The 14,543-nt window shown below is 36.2% G+C and overlaps 1 protein-coding gene across 1 annotated transcript; it reads right to left on the reverse strand.

Annotated features, from left to right (window-relative positions):
- Positions 1 to 944: 944 nt before the first annotated feature.
- Positions 945 to 14,198, reverse strand: LOC136276290 (amino acid transporter heavy chain SLC3A1-like). Its single transcript, XM_066087943.1, has 8 exons — positions 13,881 to 14,198; positions 12,385 to 12,564; positions 4,664 to 4,809; positions 3,265 to 3,390; positions 2,754 to 2,873; positions 2,288 to 2,578; positions 1,911 to 2,168; positions 945 to 1,541 (listed from the first exon to the last, which is right to left on the reverse strand). Exons 1-8 carry the CDS (start codon positions 14,161 to 14,163, stop codon positions 1,200 to 1,202), a joined length of 1,746 nt encoding a protein of 581 aa, XP_065944015.1. The 5' UTR covers positions 14,164 to 14,198; the 3' UTR covers positions 945 to 1,199.
- Between the last annotated feature and the right edge of the window lie 345 nt (positions 14,199 to 14,543).

The following is a 14,543-nucleotide window of genomic DNA, read 5'->3' on the forward strand; positions in this document are numbered from 1 at the left end:
TCTAGGGTACGTTTTCTCCAGGAGAAAACGTAACCGGGTACGTTTTCTCCGAGAGAAAACGTACTCTATGAAAATCATAAATATACTACTTAATAGTTTTTAATACTTTTAAATACTATTTTGCATAATAAATATATAGAAATTTGATATAGAATTTTATAGATATATGAATTGAATATTTTATAATTATAAAAGGGTTGGGCATATTAAATAATTTTCATATGCTACTTTAATGCATAGATGTATAGAAATATATTCATGTTATGAATAGTATCTTTATAATAATTGTAGCAACTTTTATTTTAGTACGAAATAATGACTTGCCATAAAATGTTATCAGTCTACTTCTTCTAATTATCAATTTATCGGTCGCCTTACCGATTTGAGTTTCTCTATGCGAGATCTTCTGATTTTAATTATAGTGATAATAAATTAAATACCTCATCAGTTATTATTATGTAATATTATGTATTGCCTCCCCATGCTGATGTTTATTGTATATTTTATTTTGTTTCATTTAAGAATATCTATGAAAACCATTATTTATGGTACGTTTTCTTTTGTAGAAAGCGTACCCGGGTAAATTGGGTACGTTTTCTCCTGGGTACGTTTTCTCCAGCATTCCGGCCATTACGGGTATATGGGAGGCATTTTAACTGTTGTGAAAGTCTGTCCCGAGACACAGTTATTCTAACTAAGCAGAGTGTAGTGAAATTAATAGCATTATTGTAGGCTTAAAGCTTGGTTATGTACATTGTAAATGTCAACAATACGGTGTGTCGATGATCGATTTCGTAAATGTCCGATATCATATGCAATGTCAACCCGTGCACGCACGGGTCAAATCTAGTTTTTTTTAAATAATGAACAAGAAATACTGGTATTTAAAGAATATTTTTTATTCAAAGATAAAAATAACCTTAATTAAGTTAAACTTAATTAATCCGTTAAAATATGTATTCAGATAAATTATGGTACATGCCAACACATTTATACACACCAACAAAAACTTAAACTCCAATAAAATCTTCCACCAGACAATATACCTAGAAATAATGCATTTAATGCCTTGAAAAATCCCCTTGTTTGTTCCCCCAGATACGTAATTATCTGGAAGAAGATTTATCACATTTTGCTATGGACGGTCAATGATCACAGATTATAGTGTCCACCATAAGATGGCGAGGTAAAACAAATCATCAAGGATATTCTAATATGACCCCTTGACTAGGTCCCAAGGAATTCTCCATAGACCTACTAATGTCAGTATCTTGGATCATTTTATGAGTATGGAACACAACCTTGACTTCCTTCGGAATTCCTGTAGCTGCCAGTAGAGATTCAATGGTCACCTCGTCTTTCCCCAGGTTTACAGCCACCAGATACCCGGGGAATCCCTTGGCCTTCCTGGTGTACATCAAGAGATCCCCCTCCCTGAACACTCTCGTCTCACCCCACTGGAAGGATTTCCTCCTCCTCAACTCCTGGAGTCTCTTGTACACCTTTAGAGTGGTGAAATTATCTGCTGAGGACAGCTCTGACTGTAAATGTACAAACCAAAGTGTATATATCAAATTGGGATTTATTATTGTGTTAAAGATATCGAAAATATGCTTATAACATAAATCTTATATTCATTTATATCATAAGAATATTTTCAATAGTAATTATTGTCTAAAAGCATTGTTGAGATTTTCCTGGAATTTTGTTTCTCTTTATCCATATATAGTCAATATTGGCATCCAGGACTGATAGAAGATAGAGTACGTATGAAAGGATAAAAAAAATATCAACACTTGGTATAATACAAGAATAGTAAAAATCATGTATTTATATGTTTTAAATATATTATAAATAGTTTATAAACATATAGCACTGATTTGACTGACAACACGATGCCATATTGTTACCTCAACATTCACTGTCTTGTGGTTTGGATTTTGAGTCAGCCATGGAGGGTTTTGGGAAAACCCTGTACCATTACGGTCCCACTGCATCGGTGTCCTGTACTTCCATCGGCCAGAATGTGTTGGGTGGTCAGTCATTCCGATCTCGTTGCCATAGTAATTGAATGGAATCCCAGGGACGGTGGCTTGTATAGTTAAGAATGCTTTGACGTTTTCTGGGCCCACTTTGCTGGCTAGACGACTGGAATCTTTATCACTGTACTGAAAATAAAAATGTTTCTTGTAACTTTTTTGACATTCAACCCATGCATTTGATAATAATTGTGTGCAACTTTGCACAAATGCACTGTATTTGATATATGAATGTGGTTTATGCCCACCATCCATCCAATTCTTTTGCAGGCTGCATCATCATCCAGCTGATTCAAAATAGTCTCTATGTGCTCAGCCAATGAAGTTCCATTCCCAGACATCAGGTTGACCCTTACAATGTTGACTCCTGCATCTAAGTACTTCATGGCCGCATCAATGTCATTCCCAGTGGTTACAACAAGAGCCCTCTCTCTGCATGTTTTAGGAATGAAGGTGTCTAATACATGTTTCCAGGACTGCAGCAGCTTCGCATTCTCTGGATGATTTCTGGTCTGGGTGTGGTCAAAGTCATCATATGCCTGGTTTAAACAAAGTAAACCCTTTATGTGCATCCAATCTATAATTGTTCATCGGCCTCATATAGTATATTTAAAATATAGAAAAATCAAGTACATGCATGTGTAATCTTTGATTCATGAGTTGTTTAACTATTGTCAAAATCACCATCTTTTTATGTTTCTTGTGCACACTCACATTGCCCGTCTTTCCTGGGATAAGAGTTTCATTTCTCAGGTCCTGGTCTTCGTACAGGTGCTGAACATTCTGGACATGGAAACCGTCCACTCCTTTGTTCAACCAAAAGCTGAGGATATTCTAAGTAGGAAATTGTATGTTATAATATTACAAACTTATTACAGACAAATTAAGATTGAGAAAATCTATTTCTAGATTGCCAGCAAGGGAATATTTCTGTTTTTCTCGTACAGTCTTTTATTAAATATTCATATTGCTGTTCTTTCACATGTTACACAAGATTATAAAGATAAAATCTTCATTACCAGTAGATTGATTCATATTGACAGATACTTGTTTACCAATTAACATTTTCATAGCATTTAAATTGTTATGAAAATGTTAACTGGTAAACAAGTATCTGTCATTTTATGATTTTGAGAGATTTTTTTTCACCACAGTTTATGATAAATGAGGTGAAAGACATTTGTAAAAAGGAAAATCAAGGTGTATCAGAAATAATAAAACATACCTCCAGTTCCTGTCTGACATCACTGTTCCTCAGGTTCAGGTCTGGCTTGTCTCTCTCTAACTGATGGAGGTAGCATTCCTTTCTGATCTTATCATATGTCCAAGCCCGTCCTCCTTTCACACTCATCTTATTGAACAGTTATTTGAAAAACTATGAATTACTTGTAACAGTTTTCTTTTTGGAAACGACATACATATGCATGTACATATTTAGCTGCAATAATGTAGCCCTCTCCCGATTTTTTTTTTGGGGGGGGGGGGGGGGGAGAGAGGGCTACAACTCCATAGGATCTCCGTAATGGTGCAAGTGCGGGAGTGATTCACTCCCGCAACTATTTCGTCTCAAATCGTTTATAAATGACAATAACATTTGCATTTCTTACCTGAACTCAAACGTTGTAGATGTCTATGGCATAAATTAATCCAAAAATATCAAGTATAGTCCATAAATCGGTTACTTTTCGTGTATGTCAACAACGAAAGTTGAATTTGTCCGCCATGTCTACTGACCTTGACCGGTTTTATTTTGGGACAGCCAATGAGAATTCAGGAGCGGATATTGAACTGAATATAGGAATTCCCCTAATTATAAACATAATTAACGCGGTAAATATGAATTTTCCATTATATACCATTTCCTTAAATGATGTTTTAGTGATATAACGAGGTAAGATCAATTATTTACACTGACATTCACGTTATCAAGCCCATCTCCAAGCGTACATCCCATAAAATCACGCGAGAACTGTCATGGCTGCTGAAAAAGACTACTGGTAAACATGCTGATGTGTTTTATCTGGTTTTGATTTATATACGATTAATTTGTTCAACCTGAATTAAAAAATCATTTTATCTCAAGGAAGACAAGTATAAAATCGATCTTTTCAGACCGAAGTCAGCCGCATTAAAAACTTAATTCTGCACCATTACGGAGATCCTGTGGAATTGTAGCCCTCTCCAGTAAACATCAGATATAAAAAAATCGGAGAGGGCTACATTATTGCAGCTAGTACATATTCATTAAGCTGGGGCAATTATTAGCAATTTAAAATAAAAATATTTATTATGAAATAACATATGAACATTACTTATCCACATTTTTTAATAAACAGATTAAGAAGTCTATAAGGAATCATTCTGTTTTGGTACTTAAATTCAATTTAAATTTCAAAATCTTGAAATTTGCAAAATATCAATGTTTAGGGGGGGGGGGTCTTGTCTACCAGTTGTATATGTCAGTTCATAATGCAAGGAAAAAACTATCAGTTACCAGTGCACACGAAAAAAAAATATATAAATACTGATTAACACATTTTTCATAGAAAGACATCACTAAGGCAACATATTTCATTAGAAAAGAAACTTGTAACTTTAAGAAAACTGGAAAAATTAAGCATTACCCAATTATTGATATAGGTCCCACTAACTGGGTCACAAGGGGCCCAGATGTAGTAGTCAGCATTTTTTCCCTCTCTCCTCTGACTCTTCTGAAACCACACACTCTCTTTTCCAGTGTGGTTTGGAATAAAATCCATGATCACTGACACTAAAGAAAGCAAACAATATAAAAGTTCATCTAATACTTGAATACATGGAATTAAAACCTTTACTCTCTGAAAACATGTAGGCCTAATATTTTTAGCATTTAATACAAATGATGGCCCTGTTATTGAAATAATTTGATGAGGCAATGGCCAAGCATATTATAAAATATCTTTGATATTGATGCAATTTATTTACGTAAGACTATAAGTTATCAAGCTTCAGAAGGGTGGGTATGGTTATGATATCTCCCCTTAGCTATAAATACCCAACCATGCAAAAAATTGTCCGTCTGGACACTTAGAATATTGTTATAGCCAATTTAACATTATATACATTTTTCCGGATTGAGTTTGAATTTTAGAATATTCCGGATTTCCGGATTTGGTTTTGTTATTTAGGATTTTTCGCGGGGAACGAGCAGTTTAGATTTTTTCCTAGTCCCTGTGCTGAACACCATTTACATTTACCATGTTTACTATGTTTGTTTCTACGAGAGAAAACTTCTAAGTTGGTAAGTTAACATGAAATCTGCTTGTGTATTGTTTTGTGCAGAAAGTTATGTATAAACGATAGATATAAATGTGTAAACAAAAGTGTTCAACTGTGAAGATGTATTTTTAGTAACATGTTAGAATGTTGGCACAAGGAATATATCTAGAATGTTATATAAATTTAAAGCTATAAGTATCATCGTAGCATGTTTCTATTGTATGATATATCGGAATTTAAGGTTTCATTGTTTGGATGCGATGTTTTGTGCACTCTACCATAGGCGTACATATATATTCATTTTGAATTGTGTAATTTACTAGTAGTGCGAGTTTCGTTATATTTGCTAATTTACTAGAGCATATATATATAAGTGAAAGTATTGTTTACAAGAGCAGGGGCATATATATTTACTAGTGATATTTGTCATATGCTGAGTGTGTTTTGTTTGTTTATTCATAGCATCAAAACTTATGTATGTTTTCTTTGTTTTTCCAGTTAATCACATCACATCTAGTCACATCACGTGTCATTACATCAAGTCACGTCATCATGTCCTAAATCATCATTATAGTTATACAATGACTGAATAAAGATGTGCATTAACAACAAGTTGACTCTTCCTTGATGGTAGTCAGTACAACATTAACAACTTAGAAGATCTTGTCCCTAAAGAAGCTGTACTTCGTCATGGCGGATGGTGCTACGGGAGAGACAAGACCTAGAACTCATACCGAGAAAGGTTTAGAATATCATCTCGATCGTAAGTCTAAGTATCGTAGGGGATGTGAAAATAAACTGGTGTCTTTGAGTGAGGATATCGAAGAATTATTGACAACATCAACAGATGTGAATGAAGTCAAAGAACTGTACAAGAAATGGCTGAAAGTTTACGATGAACTTTTATTTACACATGAAAGTCTTCAGGGCTTATTGAAACTTTCGACCGGAAGTGGAGAAAGTGATGACAAAGAATTTCAGGACAGGAATTCCCGATTTCATAAAGTGAAAGATTCTGTAGAACAGTGGTTCGGGAAACATTCAGTGCAACCTACTCCAAAGAAAATACCATCTGATGTGAAATCGAGACTGTCGAGTGCATCGAGAACTTCAAGTCAAATTTCACTCGAGAAATTAAAAGAAAGTCAACGAAAAGCAGAACTGTTGGCCAAAGCATCAGCTTTAGATGAACAACGAAAATTAGAAGCGGCTAAACTGGAGCTGAAAATGAAAGAAGAAGAATTGAAGATTAAAACTGAACTTCAGATAAGTGATGCACGATCCAAATTATTGGAAGAATTAGAGAAAAGTGAACTTCGTGACCAAGAACTAGAAAACTCCCTCATCAATGAAAATATAGACAGAATTGTAACTTTTGATCTTGATCGTGAGAATGAGTTCACATGTGACAATTCTACTCCGCGCATTCCTCATCGATCTGTGCAACGTTTAGTTAGACCAGAATTGTCAACACCCATATATGAACCAAGCAGTGAAATACAGACTGTCGCTCGTGAATTGAACAAACCAAAAGCTGATCTACAGAAGTTTGATGGAAACCCTATGAATTACACAAGATTTCTCAGACAATTCAATGCCAGAATTTGTTCTAATACGGAATCATACGAAGAACGGTTGAACTATCTATTACAGTTTACTGTTGGTGAAGCACAAAGAATCGTTTCTGGTTATTCATATCTGGATGCTGAACGTGGCTACAAAGCAGCACTGGAAGAGTTGAAGGATCGTTATGGAGACCCTGACATTATAGCGCAAGCATATGTGAAGAAAGCTCTCGATTGGCCTCCAGTAAAACCGGACAGTGCAAAAACTTTAGATCAGTTTGCTATATTTTTGCGTGAGTGTCAATATGCTGTTGAAAACATTGATACTGGTCGTGTACTGGAATATTCAGAAAATTTGAAACTGTTAGTGAAGAAATTACCATTTTACCTTCACGACAAATGGCGAAGCTGTGTATATGAACTAAAAGAGAAGAAACAAGCTGTGAAGTTTCACCATCTTGCTGACTTTGTTCGCAAAGAAGCCAAAAAAGCAACAGATCCTATATACGGAAGAGAAATTATGAGCAGTTCAGCCAACAAACGTTTTCAAGACCAGAAGAAATCAGAAGCACATAAAAACTTTGCTGTGAAAACCAACACAAGATCTTTCTATGATAACAGTGCTACACAGATGAAACCAGTTTTCAAACATTGTACATTCTGTAATGGAGCCCATTCATTGGACATGTGTTTGAGCATTACTATTCTACCTCTTAAAGACAGATATGCATTCTTGAAAACGAATGGACTGTGTTTTGCATGCTTGAGATATGGACATGTGAAAACTAATTGTCGACAAAGAATGACATGTGCTCATTGTAAGAAGTATCATCCATCCATTCTTCACGTTGATCCTCGACAGAATGAAGGAACAAATGGAGCTTCAACTTCAAGAGAACATACTGACGGTGAAAACCCTTTGTTCGCTATGTCATCTACAGTTCATATGGGGGCTGGAAAACAAGCACTACCTATTGTGCCGGTCAGAGTCAAGTCAAAGTTCAGTGACAAATACCTGGAAACATATGCTTTCCTTGACTCAGGAAGCAATGCAACATTCTGTTTGGAGGACATTGCAAGATTGTTAAAACTGGAGGGAAGGAAAATGAACCTCAACCTTACGACAATGGGCCAACAGCATACTCAGACTTCTCATGTGATTTCCGGGTTAGAAATATCCGACATCAATGGTGTGAATGTGTTGGAACTTCCTCCGGTCTACACACAACCTACTTTACCTGCATCGAGGACAGATGTGATTTCTCCAGAGGATATTGAGAACTATCCATATCTCAGTGATATTGAACTTCCCAGGATTGACAGTGATGTGGGAATTCTGATTGGAGTCAATGTGCCTAGGGCAATGGAGCCTTGGGATGTTATACCCAGTGTTGATAATGGACCGTTCGCTGTAAAAACTTTGCTAGGCTGGGTGATAAATGGACCACTCGAAATTCATGCGACTTCGAACGAAACATATGTGTCCGTTAATCGTGTAGATGCAAAACTAATGAACAACTTGGAGGAACAGATTCGCAATCAGTTTAATCATGACTTTAATGAAAGAACTATTGATGACAAGTGTGAACCCTCAAAGGAAGACAGAAGATTCCTAGAATGTGTGTCAAATTCTATTCATTTTGAAGATGGACATTACGTTATAAGCCTTCCGTTTAAGTCAGAAAACGTGTGTTTACCTAACAACAGGAAACAAGTTGAACAAAGACTGTCTTCACTTCAGAAACGATTCAGTCGTGATGAAAACTTCCACAAAGAATACTGTGTATTCATGAACAAGATTCTTGAAGAAGGATATGCTGTCAAAGTTCCAGATGAGAAAGTTATTCAAGATGACGGACAAGTGTGGTACCTACCTCATCATGGAGTATACCATCCTAAGAAAAGGAAGTTGAGAGTTGTGTTCGATTGTGCAGCTCGATATCAGGGAACTTCATTGAACGAACAACTGTTACAAGGACCGAATCTCACAAATACTCTGATTGGTACACTCTTAAGATTCAGACAAGATGAGATAGTGATCATGGGAGACATCGATAGCATGTTTTATCAAGTGAAAGTACCACAGGAGGATGCAAGTTTCCTTAGATTCCTATGGTGGGAGGATGGAAATCCTAGAAAACGCATAGTTGAGTACCAAATGGTAGTACATTTATTTGGTGCGACATCATCGCCAAGTTGTGCAAATTATGCTTTGAGGAAAACAGCGCACGATTACAAAGGACTTTACAACACTGAAGTCATCAACACTGTCCTTAAAAACTTTTATGTGGATGACTGTTTGAAATCAGTGAAAAACGTAACTGAAGCATCTTCTCTGTTGTGTGATTTGCAAGATCTTCTTATGAGAGGAGGATTTCATATTACTAAATGGATTAGTAATAGCCGAGAAGTTATGACCTATATTCCAGTCTCAAGGAGAGCAAAGGAAGTCAAAGACTTGGATTTGGAAAATGATACCCTTCCCATCGATAGAGCCCTGGGAGTTCAGTGGTGTGTTGAAAATGATGTTTTTTGTTTCAAGATGGACATTAAAGATCAACCCTTAACGAGAAGAGGTATCTTATCAATGGTGAGCAGTGTATTTGACCCACTGGGATTTTTGGCCCCGTTCACTCTAAAAGCAAAGTGTTTACTACAAGAACTTTGTAAACTTCAGCTAGGATGGGATGAGAAGATACCAGGACATCTCGCACAACAGTGGAACGAATGGCTACAAGATCTAGAGAGACTTTCTGACTTTAAAGTGTCAAGATGTTATAAACCTGTTGAATTCGGAGAAATAAAGTCCGCACAGCTACATCACTTCGCAGATGCCAGTGAACGTGGATATGGAACTGTATCCTACTTAAGACAGGAGAACTTTGATGGTGCAGTTCATTGCTCATTCGTTATAGGCAAGTCACGTGTCGCTCCATTAAAACAGATGACAATTCCTCGACTAGAATTGACAGCGGCTACAGTAGCAGTTCGCACAGATAAGATGTTGAAGTCCGAGTTAGATGTACCTATAGATGAAACTGTGTTTTGGACAGACAGCATGGCAGTTATTCGGTATATAAGAAATACCTCATCTAGATTTCACACTTTCGTCGCAAATAGACTTGCAGTGATTCACGAAGGCTCCTTACCTGATGAATGGCGATACATCAATACCAAACAAAACCCTGCTGATCTTGCATCAAGAGGCATGTCCGCTAATGACATTCTTCAAGGAAAACATTGGATAACAGCACCTGAAGTCTTGTTAGCAAAAAATGATAGTTGGGCTGAAAAACCAATGGAACTTTCTGATGAGATACCTGTTGACGATCCAGAGGTAAAAAAGATCACAGTGAGGGCAGTTATTCATACACGTGAATCCAGTGATAATCATGTTGATAGTGTTGAAAGACTCTTGAACTATCATTCCTCATGGTACAAGTTAAAGAAAAGTGTGGCATGGATTCTCAAAATAAAGAAAAAACTGTTTCTCAGAACTCGACGCAAAACACAACTAGAAAATCAAGCAGCTGAGACATGTTTATCAGCTGAGGACTTGCAGGAAGCTGAAGTTGCTATTTTGAAATTCATTCAAAGAAAATCATTTGCATCAGAAATCGAAGAGCTGAAGAAAGGACATCCTGTGAAACTTAGTAGCAATGTCAGAAAATTAGACCCTATTCTTGACGATGGACTCATTCGTGTTGGTGGTCGATTGCACAGAGCAAGTATGCCGTTAGAAACCAAGCATCCAATCATCTTACCTAAGGATCACCACGTGTCAAATCTGATATTGAGACAGATCCATTGTGAACTGAAACATAGTGGTAGAAATCATATGCTTTCTATGTTAAGACAAAAATACTGGTTAATACATGCGCCTTCTTCTATCAGGAAGTTGATTTCAAAGTGTATAGTATGTCGCCGCCAAAAAGCTAGAGTTGGAGAACAGAAAATGGCTCAATTACCAGAGGATCGTTTAATACCTGATGAACCACCATTCACTAGAGTTGGCGTGGACTATTTTGGTCCTTTTGAAGTGAAATAGAGGCCATTCTCAATGACAGACCAATAACCAAGAATTCCGATCATCACAACGACCTAGAGGCTTTGACACCAAATCATCTCTTGTTAATGAGACAACAGCCAAATTTACCGCCAGGTGTGTTTACGAAATCCGACAACTACTGCAGACGTCGTTGGAGGCAGGTTCAATATATGGCCAACCTCTTCTGGAACCGATGGGTGAAAGAATACCTACCATTACTGCAAGAGCGTCAAAAGTGGCACGAAGTGAAGAGGAACCTGAAAATCGGTGATGTGGTTTTAGTGGTGGATTCGAACTCTCCTCGTAATTCCTGGCCCATGGGTGTGGTTTTAGAGACTGTTCCCGATCGTTTTGGACTGGTGCGACAAGCTAAAGTAAAGACAGCAATGAACACTTTGATGCGTCCAATAGATAAACTGTGTCTTATTTTGGAAATGGACGAACCTTCTGTGTGATGTGTTATCAAACTTTCATTGTGCTTTTTCAAATTTGTTGCTTATCTAAGGCAACCTATGACATTTATTGACACGGGTACTTTTTCAATGTGTATAATTTGATTATATATCAAGTATTATGATTTGTATAATTGTGTCACATAATGTTCCACAATTAGGGGGCTGGATTGTTATAGCCAATTTAACATTATATACATTTTTCCGGATTGAGTTTGAATTTTAGAATATTCCGGATTTCCGGATTTGGTTTTGTTATTTAGGATTTTTCGCGGGGAACGAGCAGTTTAGATTTTTTCCTAGTCCCTGTGCTGAACACCATTTACATTTACCATGTTTACTATGTTTGTTTCTACGAGAGAAAACTTCTAAGTTGGTAAGTTAACATGAAATCTGCTTGTGTATTGTTTTGTGCAGAAAGTTATGTATAAACGATAGATATAAATGTGTAAACAAAAGTGTTCAACTGTGAAGATGTATTTTTAGTAACATGTTAGAATGTTGGCACAAGGAATATATCTAGAATGTTATATAAATTTAAAGCTATAAGTATCATCGTAGCATGTTTCTATTGTATGATATATCGGAATTTAAGGTTTCATTGTTTGGATGCGATGTTTTGTGCACTCTACCATAGGCGTACATATATATTCATTTTGAATTGTGTAATTTACTAGTAGTGCGAGTTTCGTTATATTTGCTAATTTACTAGAGCATATATATATAAGTGAAAGTATTGTTTACAAGAGCAGGGGCATATATATTTACTAGTGATATTTGTCATATGCTGAGTGTGTTTTGTTTGTTTATTCATAGCATCAAAACTTATGTATGTTTTCTTTGTTTTTCCAGTTAATCACATCACATCTAGTCACATCACGTGTCATTACATCAAGTCACGTCATCATGTCCTAAATCATCATTATAGTTATACAATGACTGAATAAAGATGTGCATTAACAACAAGTTGACTCTTCCTTGATGGTAGTCAGTACAAATATAATGTTTTAAATATTTCATACTATTATTATTTTTAGTGTCCTGAATAAGCTGATCAAAGTCGTCCATGGTTCCGTATACACTGTCTATGGTTTTGTGGTCCACAACAGCCATGTGATCATCGTCATTACTTTTAAACAATGAATTGATGTATAGAGTCCTGCTTCCAATATCCTGCGGATAGTCCAATCGAGCTCCGAGTCCTGTAAAATTTAAGTCATTTCATTAATAGGACAAGTTCACTGTTCCGTACATTTAAGGTCTTTTTTTTGAAAAGAGAAAATAATATGTATAATAATACTGAATATAATATAAAATTATATATATATAATAATATAAGATAAATACATTCAAAGATGATCTGACAGATTTTTAGTAAGATCATATCTGAAACAGGCTATTTGTGACCTTGACTGGAACTCTTCAGCATTGGAGATGTAAATGAGTGTGGAAATGAATTGAAAAATAAACAAGTTCATATTTTGTGGGATATAAATCTTTTAACGGTAGGAACCTAACATTTTATGTTGATAGGGAGTTAAAGGGATGTTCAAAGTAAAAAGTTGAAGCGAGCAGATGATTAAATTTAGCGTATTTCTATCGTAACAACCGGCCGAAGTTGGGGCAAATTTTCCCGAATCACTTTGTGTGGCACTGGTCTGAGATTCGGAAGAGACGTCCGTCAAAAAATTTTCAGTCTCGACGAATTTCGCTGAGATTAAGTTGAACACGAGACTGTTTCGCTGTAATCAACTTGAATTTCCTAGCGGCAGCGTTTGGAATCCAGTCTATTATCGATCGACAGCATGAAATGTTTTGTAAAAACTTATAAAAACGACCTTACGTTGTTACCTTCTTACTACCACTTATGTACTGTGTTGGATGTAATACGACGGGGGTATATACAGTAAGGCAGCATTATATCTGTGCAAGATAATGCAGATAACGAAAATCCTTTCATAGAATAAATCGTCTTCTGTTAACAGTTTCATTGATTGTAGTTTCCTTTAATCTTTTTAACAATTTTTTAAGTCCGTGCAACCTGAATACCTCGATCGGAAAGCAACCAATCATAACTTTCACGGTCAATGGCAGTTCATTCATCTTTTATTTCCTCTATAAAGAGATTAAGAATTAAGTTAATTAACACATTAATTAAACTTTACACACTCTTTCCAAGCTATGAGGAAAGTAGCGCGTCATTATACTGGCCAGTGCTTCAAACAGTAAAGCACATTAAACAAGAATTAACAAAATAGGGCATACTTCATGACGTTCAAGATCGAGTTTTCATGTGAGCAATCGGTGTAACGAAATCGAAGGTGCCTATTTTTAAATTGAGATAAGCTTTTAATTCTGATCATTTCGTAAAAAAATTTATTTTATTGTGTCGACAGACCATAAACGTGTACACATTAACATGTGTTCGTACACGAGGTATCACTGTGGTTGTCGCCATGATTAACTTCCCATTAAGTCACTTAGCTACCTTTGTTCTATGACAATCTGAAATATATACCATTCAAATCTCCAATTCCTTCGCCTGCCTCGCTTGCTCTTTTTCCAGCTGTCTTGCGGCTCGAATCGCGGAAAGATTCAAGTAATATTTCATACACCGTGCCAACGGTGTCATTGTCGTACAATTTCCGCTTATAATCAAATTTTGGTCGACATGTAGCTCCACGAGAGGCAAAGTTATTGTCTCCTTTAGATAAGTTGGTGACAATGACAACTATAACGATGGTCCCGGCTACCACGATGAGCAGGAAGGCAATTACGACGTGATTTACAGAAACATCCATATCCTTTAACAAACGGCATTAAAGTGAAATTCATGTGGCTCGTTCGTCAATTTATATAGATACTCGGAGATCCAGTTCGAACAAGAGTCAAATCGCTGTCCTTGATGAAACACCAGTCAACATGCATGACTGCTTTAATACGGGTGCGCCCGGTGTAGGGTAATCGTGTTGAAACATCCAGACATGTAAACTTGAAAATCCAAATATGCAATCGTGTTGATGTGTGAGCCTAAGTATAAACAAGTAATAGCTTTCCAAAAAGCTTGCCTGACTAAACAAAATTATTCAATGGAAGCATACATGTATCAATTAGGCTATCTTATCAGAAATTAATTTTAATTTTTGCTGCTGATCATAAATCTATAAATGGAACACGGAAA

The sequence above is a fragment of the Magallana gigas genome, chromosome 6 (assembly GCF_963853765.1).
Source record: "Magallana gigas chromosome 6, xbMagGiga1.1, whole genome shotgun sequence".
Classification (NCBI taxonomy): domain Eukaryota; kingdom Metazoa; phylum Mollusca; class Bivalvia; order Ostreida; family Ostreidae; genus Magallana; species Magallana gigas.

Excerpts from the sequence above, each read along its gene's own strand:
- LOC136276290 (XM_066087943.1), bottom strand. The coding sequence starts at position 14,163 with ATGGATGTTTCTGTAAATCACGTCGTAATTGCCTTCCTGCTCATCGTG. Across the intron at positions 12,565-13,880 it reads AGGAATTGGAGATTTGAATG|GACTCGGAGCTCGATTGGAC; the intron begins GTATATATTTCA and ends TAAATTTTACAG. Across the intron at positions 3,391-4,663 it reads GGACCTATATCAATAATTGG|ATGAGTGTGAAAGGAGGACG; the intron begins GTAATGCTTAAT and ends CTGTTCAATAAG.